Genomic DNA, 22,720 nt, shown 5'->3' on the forward strand with positions numbered 1-22,720 from the left:
GCTAGCCGTGCAGTTTTTAGTGATGGGAAGGGGTGAGGTCGGGTGGGGATGGTGGTAGGGGTATAAGGGGAGGGCGGGAGTTGAGCGATTGCAGGGTGGGGTGTGTCAGGTATGATAGAGAGGGGAGCGGGTATGGGTAATGTTGGTGGTGGGTCGGGGGTGGGGTTCAGGGGATGAGTGGCCTTGGGGTGGGTGGCTCGCCATCGTGCCCCCCTTGCTTGGTGTTTGGAGAGGGGAAAAGCAGGGAGTTCGAGAGAGGGTGGCGGGGTTTGGGAGAGGCGGGAAGGGACCGAAGACAGATTGGAGAGTGGGGGTGGTCCATGGGTGGTGTTTCTGGATGATTCTGGTGGAGTGGGTGTACTCATGATTAGTGCGAGTATTGAACTTGGTTTAGAAGGGTTTCTGGTTGTAGTTCTAAGGTCGGTGATGACACGCTTAGGCACACTTCAGGGTTCAACTGCTCAAGAAGGTATTAGATTTATTTGATGCTTTCTAGCTAGAGTTGTAAACAGAGATTATTTTAGTTTATTGGGTACACTATTAGCTAGAGTTGTAAACAGAGATTATGTACCCTTCTAGGTTCCTCAGTCGTCAGGGAGGATATTCGGACAGCCTCAAGATTCTATTTGCTTAGAAGGGGTATTAGGTTGTTAGTCTCAGCGAGACTTCTTAGAGGGATTATTGGGCACAACTTCTACATACGCAGGTAGGCTATAGGAGTGTAGTACTTAATGAATGCTATTCGGAACACTACTAATATTTATCTTTTTTCACAGAGGTTATTGGGCGCAGCTTTTAATTGTACTTTGGGGAACAATTCTAAATGCCAGTTTCTTAGAGAGTCTATTGGGGGCAACTTCGGAAATACAATTGGGAACACTTCTAAATGCCACTTTCTTAGAGAGGCTATTTGGCACAACACCTAAATGCAGTTGGGAAGATTACTAAATGCAATTGGGGATACTTCTAAATGCAGCTTTCTTCAGAGAGGCTATTGGGCGCAACACCTAAATGCAATTGGGAGCACTGTTAAATGCAGTTGCGAACACTACTAAATGGTATTGGGAACACTTCTAAAATGCAATTTTCCTCGGGGAGGCTATTGGGCGCAACACCTAAATGCAAATTGGTAACAATACTTAGTGTAATTGGGAGCACTACTCAAGGCTATTGGGTGAAACTCTTAAATGCAATTGGGAACACTTCTAATTGAGCTTTCTTGCTAGAGGCTATTGGGCACGACTCATGAAATGCAATTGGGTACACTTCTAAATGCAATTTTCCTCTGATAGACTATTGGGCACAACACCTAGATGCAATTGGGAACATTATTAAGTGTAATTAAGGACACTTCTAGATGCAACTTTCCTCAGAGAGGCAGTACCTATTGGGAACACTATTAAATACGGTTGGGAACACAACTGAATGCACTTGAGAACACTTCTGGATGCAACTTTCCTCAGAGAGGCTAATGGGCGCAATACATAAATGCAATTGGGAACACTTCTAGATGCAACTTTCCTCAGAGAGGCTATTGGGCACCTATTGGGAACACTATTAAATACGGTTGGGAACACAACTGAATGCACTTGAGAACACTTCTAGATGCGACTTTCCTCAGAGAGGCTAATGGGCGCAATACATAAATGCAATTGGGAACACTTCTAGATGCGACTTTCTTCAGAGAGGTTAATGGGCGCAATACATAAATGCAATTGGTAGCACTTCTAAATGCAACTTTCCTCAGAGAGGCTATTGGGCACCTATTGGGAACACTATTAAATACGGTTGGGAACACAACTGAATGCACTTGAGAACACTTCTAGATGCAACTTTCCTCAGAGGGGCTAATGGGCACCTATTGGGAACACTATTAAATACGGTTGGGAACACAACTGAATGCACTTGAGAACACTTCTGGATGCAACTTTCCTCAGAGAGGCTAATGGGCGCAATACATAAATGCAATTGGGAACACTTCTAGATGCAACTTTCCTCAGAGAGGCTATTGGGCACCTATTGGGAACACTATTAAATACGGTTGGGAACACAACTGAATGCACTTGAGAACACTTCTAGATGCGACTTTCCTCAGAGAGGCTAATGGGCGCAATACATAAATGCAATTGGGAACACTTCTAGATGCGACTTTCCTCAGAGAGGCTAATGGGCGCAGTACATAAATGCAATTGGGAACACTTCTAGATGCGACTTTCCTCAGAGAGGCTAATGGGCGCAATACCTATTGGGAACACTATTAAATACGGTTGGGAACACAACTGAATGCACTTGAGAACACTTCTAGATGCAACTTTCCTCAGAGAGGCTAATGGGCGCAGTACATAAATGCAATTGGGAACACTTCTAGATGCGACTTTCCTCAGAGAGGCTAATGGGCGCAATACCTATTGGGAACACTATTAAATACGGTTGGGAACACAACTGAATGCACTTGAGAACACTTCTAGATGCAACTTTCCTCAGAGAGGCTAATGGGCGCAGTACATAAATGCAATTGGGAACACTTCTAGATGCGACTTTCCTCAGAGAGGCTAATGGGCGCAGTACATAAATGCAATTGGGAACACTTCTAGATGCGACTTTCCTCAGAGAGGCTAATGGGCGCAACTTCAGAGTACAATTGGGAGCAATGCAATGCCGGGTTTCTGAGTGTAACTTATAATGGGATTGATGCTGTTTTAGAGGAGTGGTAGGGTAGTATGGCCTGAAGTAGTTGCTTCTGGTCCTGCCCTTGCCACACTTACTTGTTGTTGGCTTCTTGCTTCTCCTGCGGATACCTGCAGATACGATCTGGGTTCGTCCCTGAAGGAGTCGTCCTTTGCCTCGGGTCCTTAGCCGCAGGGGCTGCAAGGCAGAGGGCTGCCTTGGGAGGTGCAGTAATGGCCTGGGAAAGGGGGGCCGGGTTGCCAATGGGAAGGACTGTGGGCGGGGCAGGAGGCGGGAGGTGGAGGGACCAGGAAGCGGGGAGCGGGCACGGCGGGGAAGGAAAACAGGGAAGATTGGGGCTCAAAGGCACGAGGATGCCTCTAGAATTATATGTATCTGGGACGGGCCTGCAGACTCACCGCGACGAGGTTCCGGTGGAAATGGTCCTCCGTATGGGAGCGCGGCTCCTGGGCACAAAAACACACGGCCTGCTGGCCAATCAGAGCGCAGGGGGAGGCGGGGCAGGAGGCGGGAGGTGGAGGGACCAGGAAGCGGGGAGCGGGCACGGCGGGGAAGGAAAACAGGGAAGATTGGGGCTCAAAGGCACGAGGATGCCTCTAGAATTATATGTATCTGGGACGGGCCTGCAGACTCACCGCGACGAGGTTCCGGTGGAAATGATATCCCCAAGACCAGCAGGGGGTACTGCCACAACTGACAAAGAACCCATATAGCACGGGTTCTATCTATAGCAAACCCCACAGCCAATGGGCCTTGTGTGTTTGTAAGAAAATTGAAAAATTTGAATTCATGTTTTACATCCCCAGCGATTGGGCCACCACTAACATGCAGAGAATGTTGAGCCATCAGGGTAATTAAAAATTGCTACAAATCCTGATGTCTCCAGTCCCCACATGCTAACTGAAGCATGTTCGTTTATGACTACGAGATCTAATCCCCCTCTCGTTCTCACCTAGAACACTGTTGGTTGCCCCCCCTCCCCTCCCCTCCCTTGTTTGTTAGGTTGTTGGTTACAGAATTGACTGTGCTGTATAGATAACCACATTCTTTGTAGAGAGTCATGGACAGTCTCTCCTCCTATGCCTCTTAGATAGGTGTTGCACCATCCACTGTCTAGGGACAGACAACCCCCCCCCCCCGCCCCCGCAGGAACAGGGTGTCCTTCCTGAGGGCCAGAACAGCTCACCATCTTGTGTCTCACATTTCGGACTACTCTCCAATCGCCACAACCACTCCCTTTTTGCCTTCAACTGAATCAGACCTTTGTTCTCACCGTTGCTACCGGTGCCAGTGCTTGCAAGTCCCCATTCCTGTGGATTCCTAAAGGACTCCACAGGAATTGGGACTAACATTTTCCGGCTCCTGACATCCCAGCCCGCCAGGACTTGTAATGTCCCGGTGGCACGGGGATATCAGTCACCCGAAAAAGTGTTAAAGTCCAGCGGTTGCCGCCAGACTTGTAATGAGGCCACAGTCTTTCATAGGTGCTTCGATAAGCAAATAAATGCACATATATATATCTATATATATATATTCACACACAAAACCTTAGCTAAGGTGCATTTATATATATAAAACACACACACACAATAGTCTCGCTTGATGGCTTACTCTGGCCCAGGCTCTGCTGCGTAGATTGACAACAAGATTGGTGGCTTTGATCAGTTGCTGGAAGTTGTCATCATTGATGTTGAAGTAATGGCCGAAAACAACAGAACTAATCACATTGGCCACAGAATTGATAATGGGCTGAGAGGGGTCCATAGGCCTCCCTGTGAATACATTAACATATCAGATAACATTAATATACCCGAGAAGAGATCAGAAGTGCAAAAAATAAATCGCCATGCTTCCAACGAGTGGCGGTGCAGAAAACTGGAAAACTTTGGCTAATGGGATTTAGTATCAAATGTACCTTTTTCAAAACTGAAGAATTCTGTGAGCTGCTGGGCCACGCCCTGGATCTGGACCTCCAGACTTTTCTTCCCAACTCCCAGGTTCCGCATGGTCATCATGCCAAAGCGCCTCTGCTGCTTCCAGGTGTGCCCATTGGAAGTGATAATCCCTGCAGCAGGGTAGAAGAATGTGATCGAAGAGTTAAGAATTAGCAATACTAAAAATCATTGCAGTCTTTGTTCATCATTTTGCTATGCCTTACAGCTAACTTTATGAAGCTAATGGATCAGCGGAAACAGGAAACAAACGTACAACAGTTTCAATGTTGCTCTTTGACAAAATACTTTTTAAGCAATTGCCGAATGCACCCATCCAGGGCTGGACTGGCCCATAGGGAACTCTGGAGATTTCCCGGTGGGCCTCTGCACCCTGGGCCTCTTTTGTGTGGTATTTCCAAATGTTCTCATAGGAAAAGCATTGGGCTTGCTGAAAATGTGTCAGATGGGGCCACTTTGAACTTTATTTCCAGGGCCTCTTTAGTTCCCAGTCCACCCCTGCACCCATCTGGTATTGGACCAAGGAGTTGGAGCAATGAAGTGAGTGAGTATTGATTGAGAGTGTCCAGGGTGTTCACTTCACTGCACATTTTTGTGCTACAGTAGCATGTGATAGCAAATGATTCTTAGATAAATAAGCTTAACAAAGATTGATGAAAAGTTCAATCGCCAACACATGAAAATCAGATCAGCTACCACTCACCGGCTAAAAGGGCATCACATTGGGACAACACCTTAATAACTCAGCGACCGACACTACAATAGTAGAAATTGCGATAGAAAAATTGATCCAACATTCAGGCTGAGAAGCCCACGCCCCTTTTAAGTAGTTAAGTATAGGGTGATGGGTCCCGGTGACTGCTTCATGTAATGCTTCCTTGCAAAGTGCCCTCATTTCAGGTGCACTGAAACAATTCTGATGAGAAAACTATGCTAGTCCCTCTCAGCCTTTGGAATACAAAAAATGTCAAATACAGCATTTCTGGACAAGATACTCAAGAAAGTAGAAGCTCTGACATCGCTGTTGTGGGAATGGCAATGTAGGGTCAGTTTACGATGGAGCATGAAAATGGTCTTCCATAATGTACAGACACAATGACAACAAAGGGTGGATAGAAAAGAAACAAATGTTCTAGCCATGCTGCATCAACTCCTAAGGACACCCTGACCACACAATATTATATACTTCCACTTTACTTCAGTGACCTGGATATTGGTGAGTTCCTCTGAATGGTTTGTCTCTTCTTTACAGTGGGGGGAGGGAGGGGTAATACAATTAATGTGGTTTTCATGCAACATCATAGCAAATCCCACTAAAGTAATGTGCAGTGTGGCTCAGCGTTCAGCTTTGTAGCCTTTGCATTCGTTAGATGAACAATATTGTTTCATGGAGGTTTTTTGTGACTCGGCAAAATCATGTTACCAGTATAGAATCTATTGGTAATATAAGAGCTAACAAAGAAAGACTGGCCATACGGCACACATAGATCAAAAACCAAACTGATAAAAAACAACAGAATTAAGGAATGACCATATGGTCAACAACAGAAAGCATCTGTAAGGAATTCACACTGGACAGCATTGTGATTAGTCCACTTTTAAATTCACAAACTTAAGGATTTTGGTTGACTCTAAATTGGGCAGGTGCTCAAATGCTGAGCTGGTGACATCTCTCTCTCTATCTCTAGAAATATGGTTTTACTAGGAATTGTTACCTCCGCCTGTTATAGTGATCCCAATCAACGGTGCAAAAATGGATTTCTGCAAAAAACAGAATTGCCAGGATTGAGGTAGGCACACACTCCAGCAAAAGATGCATTGGGGAGTTTGTTTGGCTATTGGTAGAGTTAATGAAACGCATGGCCTCATTACAACCCTGGCGGTAGCCGTGTCTGCAAAACAGACACGGCTGCCGCCGGAGTTGCATTTTTTCCGGCGCCCAGAATTGGGCAATTACCGGGTCATTAAGGCCTTGCCAGACCCGGTTTTTGCCCATTCCTCGGCACCGGAAAAAATTCTTTGCCATTCCCATTTGAGCCCCATTGGGCTCAATAGGAATGGGGAAGCGAGATGCACAAGCACCGTTATCAATGGTGCCTGTGCATCCGAAATGCTGTGCTCGCGGGTGCCTTTCATTCCGCCAGGTCAGACCTGGCGAAATGAAAGGCACCCGCCAGCACAACTCAGAGTTTGCCGGTCCGGATACAACGGAACTAGCAAGCTCACCGGTACCGTTGTTTCTGGACTGGCAAACACGTAATGAGGCCCTACACTCCTTAACCGTGTGCACAAAGGATTTTCCAATGGCATCCTACCCTAGGAGAACATTCCTCCCCATCATCGTACAGTAGACTTCTACTCTGCACTGGGCAGCAAACCAGCCGCACACAAAATCAGCTTGAAATCCTCCTGCCAGAAGTGTGGAATCGGGCATTTCCCGGGGCAATTTCCATTCAATGGGAGAGTTTTCTGCTAATTCTTTGATTATTTCTTGCTGGTTCTTATTATTATGGTATTTATTGAGCACAGACCTAGCTTCGAGAAGCAACCGAGCACTTTACAGAGGTCTACAACAACACAAATACATAACGCAGCGTTTAACGGAGGTATCCAACAGTACATATGCACAACAAAGTGCTTTTCAGAGGTAACAACAGAACAGATATACAGTGGGGGCGGGATAAAGATGAGGGGCACAGCTGTATCGAGTGCGGGGAGGAGAGGAGTGGGCATTGACTAGTGAGTCAGGTGGTGCCACGGGTGATGTGATGGCCTAGGTGTTGAGGCAGAGAGATACTTTGAAGAGGTGGGCTTTGAATTCTTTTCTGAATTGTAGGAGCATTGTAACGAGTCTGATGCTGACGGGGAGGAGGTTCCATAGTCTTAGGGTGTAGGCAGAGAAGGCTTGTTTTCTGGTCCTTTCCTTTTTGCGGCGGCAGATTTCAAGTCTGCACATGTCCTGGCTTCTTTTGGTGCGCAGTTTGCCGGAGATGCTGAGTTTCTCTGCAAGGTACTTTGGTGACGTGAGGGCGACTGCCTTATAGATGATGCAGCAAGACTTGAAGGTGATTTGTGCGTGCAGTGGGAGCCAGTGAAGTTCGATGAGGGCCGGAGTGATGTGGTCATTTCTGCATAGACTCTTGATGAGGTATGCGGATGGATCAAGGACACTTCTCAGGGCCACAAGGGAGGATGGGAGGCCTTTGAGGAGCGCCTTGTCCCCATCCAGATGGCATCGGACCATTGCTTGAACGGTGGATCTAAAGCTCTCCACATGGTGGAAGGGCTTGACCTTTTGCAAGAGGGAGAGCTGATACCAAGCTGTCTGTGTTTTCTTAGCTATTTGTGTCTTGAAGGAGAGGTGTTTGTCAATGTGGAACTGGAGCGACTTGGAGCAGGAGGTGAGCCGTGGTGTGAATCCCTCAGAGATCATGGTTTAACCCAGGTCTGTATGCCTGGGAGTTCTGTGTTGTTGGTGAGAAGTAGGAACTTAGTCTTGGAGGGGCTGAGCTTCAAGTATGCACTGGACATCCAAGACTGGTTCAGCGAAAGGCAGGTTTTGAGCCTATGGATGTCCTTGATGGAGTCAATCTTGAGGTATAGATCTGTGTCGCCGCCGTATTGGTGGATGTGGTTGTTGTGTGTGGCTAGGAGGGCTCCTAGCGGCTCCATGTATAGATTAAAGATCACTGGGGACAGGGATGGACCCTGCGGGACTCCACAGGTGACGGGTAGTGTTGCCAATCTAGAGAAGTCCATCTAAACAAACTGCTGTCGATTGGCGAGGTAGGACTTGAACCAGAGTAGGACAAGGTTGATGATCCCCATGCACCAATGTATGGTGCCCATAAGCGCCTGGTGGTCTACTGTGTCAAATGCGTCTGAGAGATCGAGTAGAAGCAGGAGAGAGGGCTGGCCGTCATCAAGGATGTTGAGGGCGTCGTTGACCACATGTATGTTTGCTGTCTCTGTGCTGTATCTGGGTCTGATCCCGATTGGTAGGTTTGGAGGAGATTGTTGGTGTTGATGTGTTGCTGCGGTTGTGCGGCTACCACTTTCTCGAAGATCTTACCTAGGGAGGGAAGATGGGTGATGGGCCGAGAGTTACCTAGGTTGGCGCGATCCAAAGTGGGTTTCTCTAGTAGAGGGAGGATTTGTCCTGTTTTTAGGGTCAATTGGAAGGTGCCTTGAGTTAGGGAGCTGTTGATGATCTCCAGTTAAGGAAGGAGAGCTTCTGCGGGGAGGATCTTGAAGATAGATGCTGGGAGGATGTCATCTGTATGCAATGTGGCTTTGAGAGGGCGGCCAAGATTTCTACCGGGTCCTCTGTCGAGAGTGTCTTGAATGTTGTCCAGGATGCAGAGATTTCACGAGGAGGGACGTGAGGTGGGTCTGCAGATGCAGAGCTGACGTGTATGTGCTGCCAAATCTTGTTGATTTTGTCGATGAAGAAGGTGTTGATGGCGGTGTTTTTTTTTGATGGAGTGTAGTATGGCAGGGACAGGTAGCAAGTTGACGCAGTGCTTGACCGCTTTGAAGAGGGCTGTGCCCTTGTTGTCGGCTTCTGCAATGGTGTTCTCATAGTAGAAGGCCTTGGCTGTGCTGATGTGTTGTCGGCGGGTTGCTTGGAGTTCCTTGAGGAGTGCCAGGTCGGATGCAGTCCTCGAGCAGCGCCAGGTTTTCTCTCGTTTCCTGATGACTATTTTGCTGAGGTTGAGTTCTTGCGTGTACCAGGGTGCTGATGGTTTCGGTTTGCAGGTGCGTTGTTTCAGAGGCGTGTGCCGATCGATGGAGGCTGAAAGGGTGGTGTTGAGTGCTTCCAGTAGAGAGTCGCTGTTAGGTTGGGGTCTTTGGTCCATGTAAGTTAAAGGTTGGCAAGGTCTTCTGTGAGGGCTTCCACCCGGAAGTTCTTGAAGGACCAGAAGGTTTGTCTGATGGGTTTCTGCTGGGAGTGCTTGACTGGTGTGGTGTGCAGGATGTTGAAAGGCACGGCTAGGTGGTCAGACTAGTCAAGCACAAGAGGACAACTGTAGTGGAGAGAAGACAGTGCAGTGATGATTAGGTAGAGGATGTTACTTTTCTTGTGTGTTGGGTCTTTCATGTGCAGTTATCAGTTCACTTCCAGTGCTATTTTAAAAAAAAAAAGAAGTATAATCTTAATGCATATAATTTAAAAGCAGCTAGTGTGGAGGACACTGACTTAGAAATCAAAACCTGTTTGGATCCCCCCATGATCAACCTAGAGACTTTGGATCCCATGATCACACTTGAGACTTTAGATCCCACGACCACGCGTGAGACTTTAGATCTATGACAACATTTTAGATTTAGGAGAGGAAGCACATTTTTCCTTCCAACCCCTGTGAAGGTATCATGAAGCAAGACACAGACGACAGATTCACTTTCTTAACAAAAAGGACTTTATTGTATATGCCAGGATGGATTAATGCCTAATTTGGCCGATGCTAAGGTGGGATTTCCCTACCGAATGAAATTAAGGATCGCCTGTGTCAGTAAGTTCAATTTAAAGGTCTGTCTGTGTCCAAAACCTATACTAGCCCTTACAATTAAGGACATACAATGTGTAGGGATGGCAGCACTAAAAGAAACAGTGTTCAAAATACATTTCTGAGCTTCTTCTAGCTCGGGCTAGGTTCAGCTTTCCTTTCCCCAAGTTCAAACAGTTCTACAAAAAAAAGGACCCTGGGTTCCCTTCCCCCAGTGTAACACAGTCCCAAGATATCTTAGGGGTCCCTTCCCATAGTTTGCCACAGTTCTAGGATATCTCAGGATTTTCTTCCCCAAGATTAAAACGGTTCCTCTTGGTTCAAGTCTCTTGGTTTTCACCAATATTGCACAGTTCCAACTGGTAGTTCTTTTGACTTGTACAATAACAAATGCTCTCTTTCACTTTATCATTTTCATAATTTAATATGAAAAGCTTTCCTAAGTCCGTTAGCCCTTTTGAATCTGGCAATTTCGATTTGACCTTTTGAATCTAACCTAAGTGTCCGTCTTGGTACATTCGTGACCAGTTTGTTTTTCAGGTAAGACGGGGCAGTCCCATGGGTGCATCTGTGAGTCAGCGTCATAGCTTTAAATGCAATTCTTTCCTCAACGGCTAACCCATGTAGATTCCCTCTGTCTTCGCTTATGTGTTCCTGTTTGGACTTCCTTTTGATAATCTTTACCGCATTATTTTGAATGATTTGGCATTTGGTGATATGACCCTTATTTGCACCCAACATAAGGGTGTTGCCATAATCCAGCTTTGATAGAATGGTGGCTCTGGCTATAGTTGCACAATTTTCTTCACTTAGGTAGGGACGTATTGACTTGAGGAGACGAAGGTGGTAAGCGCAGTTCTTGTTTAATTGGAGAACATGGGCTTCAGCGCTCATGGACGAATCCATGTACATCCCTAATGTTTTTACTCTGTCTAACACTTTGATTTGGGTGTTGTTTATTTGGAAGGTTTGATATGAGCTGTTTAGTTTGCTCTGTCATGGTTTGTACCGAAGACCATTAGCTCTGTTTTATTTGCATTAAGACATAGCCAGTTGGTTTTCATTCAGTTTTCAATGGATTTGTAGATTTCTTCCACCCTTGCACTATCCTGTTTGTAGTCCCCGCTCAATTCCACCACCATCTGATGTCATCGCATTGTTGGTGAAAAAGACATCTAATTTGTCGAGGACCAGACATAAGAATCTTGTGTACAGGTTGAAGAGTAGAGGAGACAGGCTGGCTCCTTTAGGCAGACCGCAGTAAATTGTCTCCACAAATGAGAAGTTGTTACCCCAGTGAACCCTGGATTTTCTGTTTGTCAAGAAAGAGGTTAGCCATCTAATTGCCTCTGGGGAGCAATTTGCGACCTTCGCTAAAGCCGATTTGAGTTGATTATGGTCTACGAGATCGAAGGCCGCGCTAAGGTCTAGCAGCATGAGGAGACCAGTGTTCCCCTTTTCCATGATTCTTAGCATGTGTGACTGCAGGTCCAACAATGCGGTCTCCGTACTATGAGCTGTGCGAAATCCAGATTGATGACTGTGTAGCACATTATTGGATTCCACATACGCTTGAAGTCGGGCAGTTGCTATCCTGTCAAGTACTTTTAGTAAGAAATTGCAATATGTTATCGGTCTCAGATTGCCAGGGTCTCTTTGATCAGAATCTGGTTTCTTTGCTAAAGACGTGACAGTGACAGATTTGATGCTTCCTGGGACATGTCCATCACGGAAGGATGCGTTCACAATTTTAGATAGGAGTGGAGTGAAGATGTTGGCGTTTTCCAAGATAAGTTTTGGGGGAATGGCATTTTCCGCACATGTAGTAGGTCTCATTGAAGTTAGGGTTCTCAGTATTTCTTCTGTGGTGACATTTTTAAATTGGAAAGGTTCCTGTTGGCATATGATCGATGCTCCTACTGAGCAATGTATTTGATCTGAAAGTTATTTTTGAGCCTCCCGAAGCAGGGTCCTGGCTTTGTTGACTTTGGCAGTGAAAGCTGATTGTGCGTTGTCACAGTTCACCTTAGATGAAGTAAAGGGTGGAGCTAATGCCTTGGGTTTTTCTATTGATTTTAGTACTTCAAACAATTTCCTCGTGGAGTTAACGGCTTGATTTGTTTGCTCATTGTAGACATTTCTTTTGGCATCGCATATGCTTTTTTTGTATGATTGTCACTCTCTTTCCACCAGTCCTTATTTTCTTGGGAGGGATTTTTTCTCCATCTATTCTTCCTTCTCCTCTTTTCTTTTTTTAAGGCAGTTAGGATGTTATTAAACCATTTCTGGTGGTTGTCATTTGGTCTAACTGTTTTTGTTCTAAGAGGGGCTATTTGATCAACCATTATGTTGACGTGACGTGAAAGGTTTGAGATCAATTTGTCAAAGAAATCATCGTCATTAGTATCTTTTTATGTGTTGAGTATAGACTGTTCCAGATGTGTTGGCTTGATGTTTTTGTAATTTCAAGTATTTAATTTTGATCGGAACATTCTCTTTGTTATTTCTCTTAGGAATATTTAGTGACAATGAGAAAAGGACGGTGAAGTGGTCTGACCAAATACATGGTTTGGTGGTGTGCATTTGTACACCGCCTTATATACCATTGGTATGATGTCAAAGCGATGTGGGTTGAACGCCCTTGGGGACGATGGTCCAGGTCAGTGGAGAGAGTAGGGTAGTATAAAGTGCTGGGGTGCACTTGGTATGTGTGAAGCCAGAGTGGTTTGCACAGGGTTGGCCGCATTCTAATGCTAGGTGCGGTGCAGTGGTTGTGAGAGATCACTGTAATGTGTGCAGCAATGTAGGTGGTCTAAGAGTCTGCATTCTGGCTGCCGTGAGCCCTGTGTAGGAGATTTCCATGGGTTATATGTGCATTCTTACAGACTGTTGAGCTTATCAAGGAGGAGTGTAGGTATGTGTTCAGCTAGGCTGAAATTGATCGAGGGTTATAGCTGTGTTCTATTGTTTGTTGGTGTAAAGTGGAGATTGAGCATATGGGTAGGAATGAGTGGATGTGATTGCCTGTAGGAGGTCCCCTGGTTGCATTCGGGCGATTGATGAGCAGGCCTCGTCTGTCATGGTGGTTCATGGTAGTGGATTTCCGAGAGAGATACTCTCGCTGGTGCCGAGAATGTTGTGTTAGCCTGGTTGGACGGTCCATTTACCAGAGGCTCTGTTGTAGGTGCCAGAGGGCTCTTTTTCTCGGTCCCTGGTCATAGTTAATAGTGGGAGGCATGGTGGTTCCTGACACGTTTGTGATTATCGTATGATTCTGCGGCTCTGATTGTAGGTGTTAGGGGGCCCATCTTCTGTGTCCCAGGTCATAGTTTATGACTTGTGGCTAAGTAGTTCCCGACATGTTTGTGGTTATCGTATGATTCTCCGGAGGGTCCAGCCAGGCATATTCGTTAATGCACCTCTGGTGTGGGAGTTCTTGACTTTATTCCTAGGTTGGCCAGGGATGCCTCATCTGATCATATACCTCCTTGTGTGCCTGATAGGTGGCGTTATATGACCCAATCCATAGTGTTTAAAACCATAAGTGCTATGAGGCTCTGAATTGCTGACAGAGGATAACAGGGAACGGTGTCAGGCGTATTGGCTGGCGGGGGGCCTGTGATAGTGGCTTCCATGTAAGTTCCCGAGTGAGTAAAGTTAAACAGGAGCTGGTCCAGTCGCATTGACTGTTAGAGGAGTTATTACATTCTGGGGATGTGGTGTGTAGGTTTGCAGATAGGTTTGTATGATAGCGCTTGGCAACTCCTGGAGTGATGGCGCTATGCTTCCTCATGGGAAGGTAGTGGGTACGCTTGGTTCTGGGTGTTCAGTTCCAGTTTCAGGTTGATATATGCCGAACACATTTCTTGGCATGTCTGGTCAGGTGGCGGTGGGCTTGCCTGGTCACAGCATACAAAAATGGTGAGGTCACGTCTTGGGTTTGGAGTCGAGAGCAGAAGGGTTTGGGCGCAGGGGGCGGCATTGTCAGCTACATGGCACAAGGCGAGCTGGGGTGTGGACAGCCAGCAGCTGCCTAGCCCAGAGCCCGCCGTTCTTTAAATCCACTTCCGTGCCCCGACAGTTCATATTTTCTGAGGCACTGTCTTATTAGCCAGCTTCCGTGGCTCCGGCTGTTCCTGTTTTTCAAGATAAAGCTGTTCTATCTGAAATCTGCCCATTGGTGTAGGGATTTGTTGCCTTAGGCGGTCCCTTTCATGGATTAGGGAAAAGGCAAGTTTTCAATGCTTTACAGATGGCCATGTAGTACTGGTTGTGTCGAATGTGCGGAGGCAATAAATTCCAAAGTGTTGGCCCCAAGGTAGCCGACCCTCCAAGCCTCCCTGAATTGGAGGCTGGAATCACTAGTAGGAGTGCCATGCTTGACCTTAGGGTGCGAGTTGGACTGTAGGGCATAATCTTCTCTTGAAGGTATGTCGGGTCGGCCTTGTGCACTGCTTGCTGGGTGATACATAGGATTTTGAACGTGGCCCTTTGTCCAATAGGGAGCCAGTGAAGGGTGCGGTGGGCAGGCGAGATGTGGTCCCTTTGTCCCAGTGCAAGAAGGAGTCTGGCAGCTGGATTTTGGACTCTTTGAGTTTGTTGAGTTGGTAGGCTGGTTCATCTAAGTACATGTAGTTACAGTGATGGTGGGCGAGCATGGATTTGCAAAGATGGGTTTTGGATGTTCGCCATTTGCGCTTGAGGGAGCCGTTGCGGGTTTTGAAAGTCTTCAGATGGGGTGTGAACCGTTTGGGGGTAGGTCCTTTGCGGGTGGGAGCGGGGCGTTAGGGGGTGAGAGGGAGGAGTGAGCATTAAGCCAAGAGTCAAAGGATTTGATAGTTGGAGGTCTATCTGAGGACCGGAGTGTGCCTAGCAGGGCTTCAGCCAGGTCAGGCAGAACCTTGACCTTGTTCCAGCATTTATGATCATGTGGGGGGACAGGTTTGGCCTTGGGTGGTGGGGCCGGTGTGTGGATAGAGAAAGGTAAGGCTGAGTGGTCTGTTCAGATGCAGGGTTTGGGGCTGGACACCAAGACAAGGTCAGAGGAGTTGAATATTGCATCAAGGGTGTGGCCTCTAGTGTGGGTGGGGCCTGTGGTGGGCTGTGAGAGTTTGAGGGCCTCTAAACTGTCAACCAGGGTATGTGTTATGAGGTTGTTGGGCACATCATACCAGATTTTGAGGTCCCCCAGAATAGCGAGTGCTGGGTGGTTGATCAGAATGTTAGCTAGTGAGTCACAGAGATTGATGGCAAAATGTCTGTCGTATCCCGGATGCTTGTATTTGAGTAGGAAACTGTGTGAGAAAGTGGGCAACAGGAAGAGTCTGACCAGAAGGGATTCCCAGTTAGCTGTGCATGGCTGAGTTTCTGTGAGTGAGATGAAGATGTGAGGTTTGTGGGGGATGGCTACTCTGCCACTTCTGGAGGGTCTGTTATGGGGGATGAGCATGTAGTCAGGAGGGAAAGCCTTGTGTGCGACTGGTTTGAAAATGTCTGTGAACCATGTTTCAGTGATGAAGATGAGATCGGATTTTTCAGAGGATAGGCAGTCAAAGAAGCAGTGTCTGTTTTTGGCCAGGGATCGGGTATTGAATAGGAGGCAGTTGACTTTGTGGGAGTTGGTGGTTCCCCTGATGCTAGTGGCAGGATGGACTGGGCAGGTCTGAGTGGCCGTTGGGCAAGTGTCAGTAGCCGCGGAGGGCGGCGTGGCCAGAGCCATCGGGGTGACTTAACCCGATTGTGGCAGTGTGGCCAGAGTAGCTGGCATGACTGGGTCCAACTGAGGGGGAGAGAGTGAGTGAGGTCAATCGGGAGCGGGATGAGTGAACGTGCAGTGGCTGGTTTGCATGAGATGGGAGTAGGTGGAATGGGGCTGGGAGGGTGGGCAGTGAGTGCTGCCGGTGTGGTGTGTGGGTTCCGGCTAGCAGTTGGATGGGGTACGAGTCCGGAGGGAGATGTAGTTGTAGAGGTGATAGGCATGTGGTCGTGTTCAAAGAGGGACAGTCCGGGCGTGCCTAGCAGTGGGGTCCTGACAGCTGGGCTGCGGTTGGTGGGGGCGGAAGGCTGATGCAAGCAAGGCGAGGCAAGATGAGACGAAGGTGAGGGCCGTCATTTCCCCCCAGTTTTGTGCGTTTGGGTGCAAGGTGTGTGAGAGAGGGTAGAGGGTCAAGGGGGAAGGGAGGAGGCGATAGTGCTGGAAAGAGAAGGCGTGCCATGCTGAGAGAGGGGAAAGGGGTTTAAGGGGGTGGTCTTAAAATGGAGGATGATGGGGTGGGCATTGCAATTTGAGAGGGGAGGGGACTTGACTGAGTGGGGTTCGTGGTTGATGGTGGTGTGACTGGGTCGGGCCTGCTTAGGGGACGCTAGATTTTTGAGGGACTGGGGTGGAAGTGAGGTGGGCGGGTCAGTGTTGGTGAGGTGGGGCAGGTTGGAGGTGGAAGGGAGGAGGGATACGTATTGGCGGAATGGTGAAGTTGGTGGAGCTAAGCGGAGCTCCCCACATATGAGTGTTTGGTATGGTGTAAAGAGAGGGGGTACATGGTTTTCTGGCTCGGTGGGGAGGGAAGAGTGCGGTGGAGCTGATCTGGGAGGGGAGTTTCTTCAGTGAGGTGTAAATGTTGGGCAAGTGACTGGGAGGTTGTGTTTGGAGCACCAGAGTGCTCCTCTGGCTTGGCAGTTCGATGTAGCCGGTGAGGGGTTCTGGTTAAGACAGGGAGGGAGGGGGGCGGTGGAGCTGATCTGGAGGGGAGCTTCTGTGGGGAGGTGCAGATGTTGGGGTAGTGGCTGAGAAGTTGTGTTTTGAGTACCAGAATGCTCCTCTTGCTTGGGAGTTGGATGTAGCATGGCATGTGGACAAGCGGGGTGAGGGTTGCTCTTGGTGGTTGACCGGGGGGGCGGAGGAGGTGCACGAGGGGGGGAGAATGTGTGCAAGTGTGTGGGAACGGGGTTGGGGAGGGGCGGTTCATGGTGCTCCAGATCGCTCCTCTGGTCTGAGAGTTGGAGGGGATGTGGTGAGAGGGTGATGAGAGTCAGAGCGTAGGAGGGTTCTGGTGCCAGGGATGGGGATGGAGATGTGTTGTGGTGTATAGCTGGGGTTTGCAAATGAAGGAGCTAGATTGGCAGCCGAGGGCTGGGCACAGTGCTTATTGGCTTGCCAGAGGGTTTCTTTCATTAGTGGCTTGGGATTCGTGTGGTGAATGGCTGTGTGCGGGGGGCTGCTCTGAGTGAGAGTGTTGTGGATGGGTCAGAGTTGTGGGGGTGGAGAGGTGGTCTTGGTTGAAATCACTAGTCATGGTCGTGTGAGGAAGCATTGCAGCAAGTGGGAGACTTCGGCTCTGAATGACTGGCTGCAAGTATGGAACACTTAGGTCAGAGGTATCTGGGTCGAACGCAGCACCCAAGTCTAGTAAATGCACTAGGACCTAGATTTTGAGACCCTTGAACAGAGGGAGAGAGGTATCTGGGTCAGACGGGCACCCAAGTCTAGTAAATGCCCTAGCACCTAGATTTGAGACACCTGGACAGGGGGACAGAGCACCCACGATGGTGCACAGCATCAAATGCAATAACATCCAGATTTGAGACAGTAGTATATGCAATAGCAACTAGACCTAAGACATCTGCCGAGAGGAGAGGGCGCTCGAGATGGAGCACAGTAGTAAATGCAGTAGCACCTAGATTTGAGACAGTAGTAATGCACCACCACTTAAATTTGAGTCAACAGTAGGTGCACTAACACCCAGATTCGAGAGACCCAGACAGAGGGAGGGAGCGCCCAAAATGGGGGCACAGCAGCAATGCAACAACACCCAGACCCGTGACATCCGGACAGCGGGAGAGATTGCTCAAAGACACCTAGATTTGGGACAGTAGCAAATGCGATAACACCTATACTCGGGACACCCGGACAGAGGCAGAAAGCGCCCAAAAATGGGAGCACAGCAGTAAATGCAATGACACCTAGATTGGAGAAGAGTAGTGAATGCGACAACCCCTATGTTTGGGACTCCTGGATGGACGGAGAAATGCCTAGAATAGGCGCACAGTAGTAAATGCAACAACACCCACACTTGGGACACTGTGATGGGGGGAGAAAGTGCCTAATATGGGGGCACAGTGTTAAATACAATAAAACCTAGATTTGAGACTGTAGTGAAATGCGATAACACCTAGATTTGGGAAACCTGGATAGAGGGAGAAAGCACACAGAATAGGGGCACAGTAGTAAATGCAACAACACCTAAACTTGGGACACCTGGATGGAGGAAGACAGAGCCTAAGATGGGTCACAGTAGTAAATGCAATAACACAGATTTGAGACTGAAGTAATGGTGTAACACCCAGATTTGGGACACCTGGATAGAGTGAGAAAGCGCCTAAAATGGGCGCACAGTAGTAGAGGCAATAACACCTAGATTTGAGACAGTAGTGAATGAGATAACACCTAGGTTTGGGCCTCCTGGATAGAGGGAGAAAGCGCACAGAATAGGGTCACAGTAGTAAATGCAACAACACCTAGATTTGGGACACCTGGATGGAGGGAGAAAGAGCCTAAGATGGGGTCACAGTAGTAAAGTCAATAACACAGATTTGAGACTATAGTAAATTTGGTAACACCTAGATTTGGGATACCTGGATAGAGTGAGAAAGCGCCTAAAATGGGGGCACAGTAGTAAATGCAATAATACCTAGATTTGAGACTATAGTAAATGCGGTAACACCTAGACTTGGGACACCTGGATATAGGGAAACAGTGCCCAAAATGGGGGCACAGCAGTAAATGCAATAACACCTAGATTTCAGACAGTAGTTAATGTGATAACACCTCGGCTTGGGGCTCCTGGACAGAGGGAGAAAATGCCTAGAATAGGGGCACAGTATTAAAAGCAATAACACCTAGAATAAGGACACCTGGAGAGGGGGAGAGAGCGCCCAAGACGGCGCACAGCATCAAATGCAATAACATCCAGATTTCAGACAGTCGTACATGCAATAGAAACTAGATGTAACGCTCACCTGATTCCCACGGAGGCGCTGATCCCGGCTGGGCTGCTATCGTTTCTTCAATTGAGAAGCGTAGAGCTAGGACGACTCTCAGGACTGGGCTTCCTCTTATCGAATGTCTGACTTGCAGGGTAAGTTTTCTGCAGGTGGAAGAAAAAGGGTTAATGACCGTTTGATGGGATTCCTTCTCCCACCAATCGCCAGTTTCTCCCACAGCCTAGCTTTCTACTTGTCTCGGCGAGCTCTCACCTTAGGGGTATAAATGCTGAGCTCTCCATCCTGCGTCTGGTGTGTGGATTCCAGTTACGTCACTGGATGAGTTCAGTGTTGAGGCTCAAGTCTTTTGCGGCCTTAGTTGTGGCACTGGTGCTGGGATGCCGAAGAGCGATGCCGCCGTTACTGCACGAGCGGATGCCTGTAAGTATACTGTAGTCTTTAGGCTTTAAAAGATGGGCACCTCAATAATGTCCTTTTTCTAGTTTTCAGGTGCCGGGATGCTGCGGTTGATGCGGCCGCTTCTGCGCGTGCAAAAACTGGTAAGTTAAGATGAATGCGACTGCCTTCACCCGAACCCCTTTTTAATTATGTCCTTTGCCTTTCAGGTGCAGAGAAGCTTCCGAAGAGAAGGCCGGGGTTAGCTCTGTTACAATCACGGATGGATCAGGTAAGCTGGCGCGGCTGCGAGCGAGTTGCACTTTTCTAACCTTATGTTTATTCTTTGCAGGTTTTGCCGGTGACTGGATTCCGGGATCTGGTAAGTATTGTTCTGTGTCTTTCTTCATCCACAGGTTGCTGCTCGGAAGCTGAAGATGACTCTGGACCTGGAATGCAGGAGCCGACTCGGTGAGCGTCCTGCTTCTGCTGCAGAATAACGCGAAGCACGTGTTTTCCATCGGGCGTGGTTTAATAGCAGAGAAGTACTTCCAGTGTGTGTTCTTCCACCGGTTCCACCCAGGTAAGAAAAGAGTTCCTGAATGGAGGGAATAGTTCCTCCCAGCCCTGATGGCTGGGGACTTCAGCCAGACTGGATTGTTCTGGGTAAATATGCAGCATGGTCTGCCTCAGGTAAGTCCACCCAAGCATTATTACACTGTTTATCAATATGAGCCCGGCGCCTATGTCGCCGGGACTGAAACCCTTCATGAGCCTGGCGCCAAAGGCGCCAGGACACGGTCCAAAGGGCCCCTGTAGGGGTCTGCTGGGTCCGGAGTAGTGGAAGACGGGTCTGCTTCCGAGGACGCTGGGCCAGTCCTGGCCCCTCTCGGGAGTAGCGCCCATGACAGCACACCCCTCAAGGCCCCTCCCAAACTTGTCCTCCCCGGGGGTTTTGGTTTATCGGGAAAGGTTTGGTGAAATTTCTGGACTAGACGAGGAGCATGGACGTGGTCATAGGGTTCCCATGACCTTTACTGAGGTCCGTAGCCTTTCCAGTCGATTAGGTAGAATAGCTTCGATCTGATGATTTTAGAGTCCAAAATGTCTTTTACTTCAAATTCGGGCTCCCCATTCACTTGAATGGGCTCTGGAGGATTGGTCAATCTGGTTCCAGGTTGCATGGGTTTCAAAAGAGATACGTGAAATACAGGATGTATTCTCATATGGGTTGGCAATTCTAATTTAACGGCCACTGGATTAATTATGGCCAAAATTGGATATGGTCCCAGGTATTTGGGGTTGAAGGTGCGAGGCCCTTTAAGCGATAAATGTTTGGTGGACAGCCAGACTTGATCCCCAACCTGGTATTGAGGGGCATTGCTTCAGTGTTGATCTGCTCCTTTTTTGTACCTCTCTTTAGCTTGTTGTAGATGTGCAGTCGCTTCCTTAAAAGCTTGGGTAATAACGGTGAGCAATTGATCCACGGCGGGTGTTCCAAGATCTTGAGGTGGATCAAGGTTGGAGGTTCGAGGATGAATCCCATACAAGATGTAGAAGGGACTCTTCCCGGTACCCGAATGAACTGAATTGTTGTAAGCATATTCAGCTATCCAAAGGATGTCCTTCCAGTTACTCTCCGACTGTTGTAGCATGCATCGTAAATATTGCTCGAGAGACTGGTTTGTTCTCTCGGTTTGCCCGTCGGTCTGGGGATGATGGCTGGTCGAAAGTCTTACATCGATTTGAGCTAATCGACAATAGCTACACCAAAAGTGGGAAATAAACTGGCTCCCCCTATCTGAGATTAGTACTGACGGGAAGCCGTGTAGCCGGACGATGTTTTCAAGAAATACTTTGGCTAGGACTGATGCTGAAGGTAAGCCTTTTAGCGGAATGAAGTGGGCTATTTTAGAAAACAGGTCCACAATAACAAGAATGGTGTTGTACCCGGAACAGGAGGGTAAGTCTGTGATGAAGTCCATGGAAAGGGTATGCCAGGGACACGGTGGGATGTCTAATGGTTGCAGAAGACCAGCCGGCCTCTTCTTCTGACCCTTGTTTTGAGCACACACACCGTAGGACATCACAAATTCCTTTATGTCTTTTTTCCACGAAGGCCACCAGAAGTGTCTCTTCACCTTTTCTGTGGTTTTGGCAATGCCAGGGTGACCCTCAATTAATGAATCATGATAGCAGGAGATTACCTGTCTTTGTAAATCGGCGTGTGGTAGGAACAATCGTCCTTGGAAATAAGGCAAGTCATTGCTTACGGTGAAATCTTTTCCTTTTTGTAACCAGTTCAGTAAGTCTGGTGAGGTTACAAGTTGTTTAGTTTTTTCTTCAATATCCTCAATGGATTGTGAAGAAATCAGACCCACGATCCTTTGTTCAGGAATTATTGGTACAGGTTCTGGATTGGCAACGTTATCTCCCATTCCAATTCGGGAAAGAGCATCCGCTTTGCCGTTCTTGTTGCAGGGGCGATAAGTGATCACAAAGTCAAATTCAGCAAAGAATAGAGCCCAGCGTAGCTGTCTGGAGGATTGAGCCTTGGCGGTTTTCAGATACTGCAGATTTCGATGATCGGTGATCACTGTGACGGTGTGTCTGGCCCCGAGGAGATAATGCCGCCATGCCTTAAAGGCTGATTTAATCGCTAGAAGCTCTTTGTCTGTGATGGTGTAGTTGATCTCAGGCGCCGAGAACTTCCGAGACCAGAATGCCACAGGATGCAGTTGGTTAGTCTCTGGATCTCTTTGTGATAGGACTGCTCCCATTGCTAAGCTGGAGGCGTCGGTTTCAACGATGTAAGGGAGGTCCGGGCGTGGGTGTTTCAGTATTGGCGCCGAGGTGAATTTAGCCTTTAGCTCTTGGAAGGCTTGTTCTGCTTCTGCGGACCATTCAAAGCGTTTATTTTTTCTTAAGAGGGCGGTGATGGGTTGTACCACTCGTGAAAACTCTGGAATAAATCTACGGTAAAAATTGGCAAAGCCTAGCATGCTTTGAACGCCTTTCACGGAAGTAGGAGACGGCCATTTGAGGATAGCGTCTACTTTTCTCGAGTCCATGTGGACTCCTTTGGGTGTCAGAATAAATCCCGAAAATTCAACCTCAGTGACATGAAAAACACATTTTTCGAGCTTGGCAAAATGTTTATGTTGGCGAAGTTTTTCAAGGACCGCCCTAACATGATTT

The 22,720-nt window shown here is 47.9% G+C and overlaps 1 protein-coding gene across 1 annotated transcript in view; it reads right to left on the minus strand.

Annotated features, from left to right (window-relative positions):
- LOC138491958 (cytochrome P450 2J2-like) overlaps positions 1 to 22,720 on the minus strand; it is a 192,042-nt gene that overhangs the window by 82,330 nt on the left and 86,992 nt on the right. Inside the window, exons 3-4 of the mRNA XM_069618845.1 lie at positions 4,604 to 4,753; positions 4,300 to 4,460 (exon numbers count right to left, since the gene is read on the minus strand). Of these exons, the coding sequence (XP_069474946.1) occupies positions 4,300 to 4,460; positions 4,604 to 4,753 (311 nt within the window). The remainder of the gene's footprint in view (positions 1 to 4,299; positions 4,461 to 4,603; positions 4,754 to 22,720) is intronic.

Source organism: Ambystoma mexicanum, chromosome 10 (genome assembly GCF_040938575.1).
Source record: "Ambystoma mexicanum isolate Mex_15411 chromosome 10, UKY_AmexF1_1, whole genome shotgun sequence".
Classification (NCBI taxonomy): Eukaryota; Metazoa; Chordata; class Amphibia; order Caudata; family Ambystomatidae; genus Ambystoma; species Ambystoma mexicanum.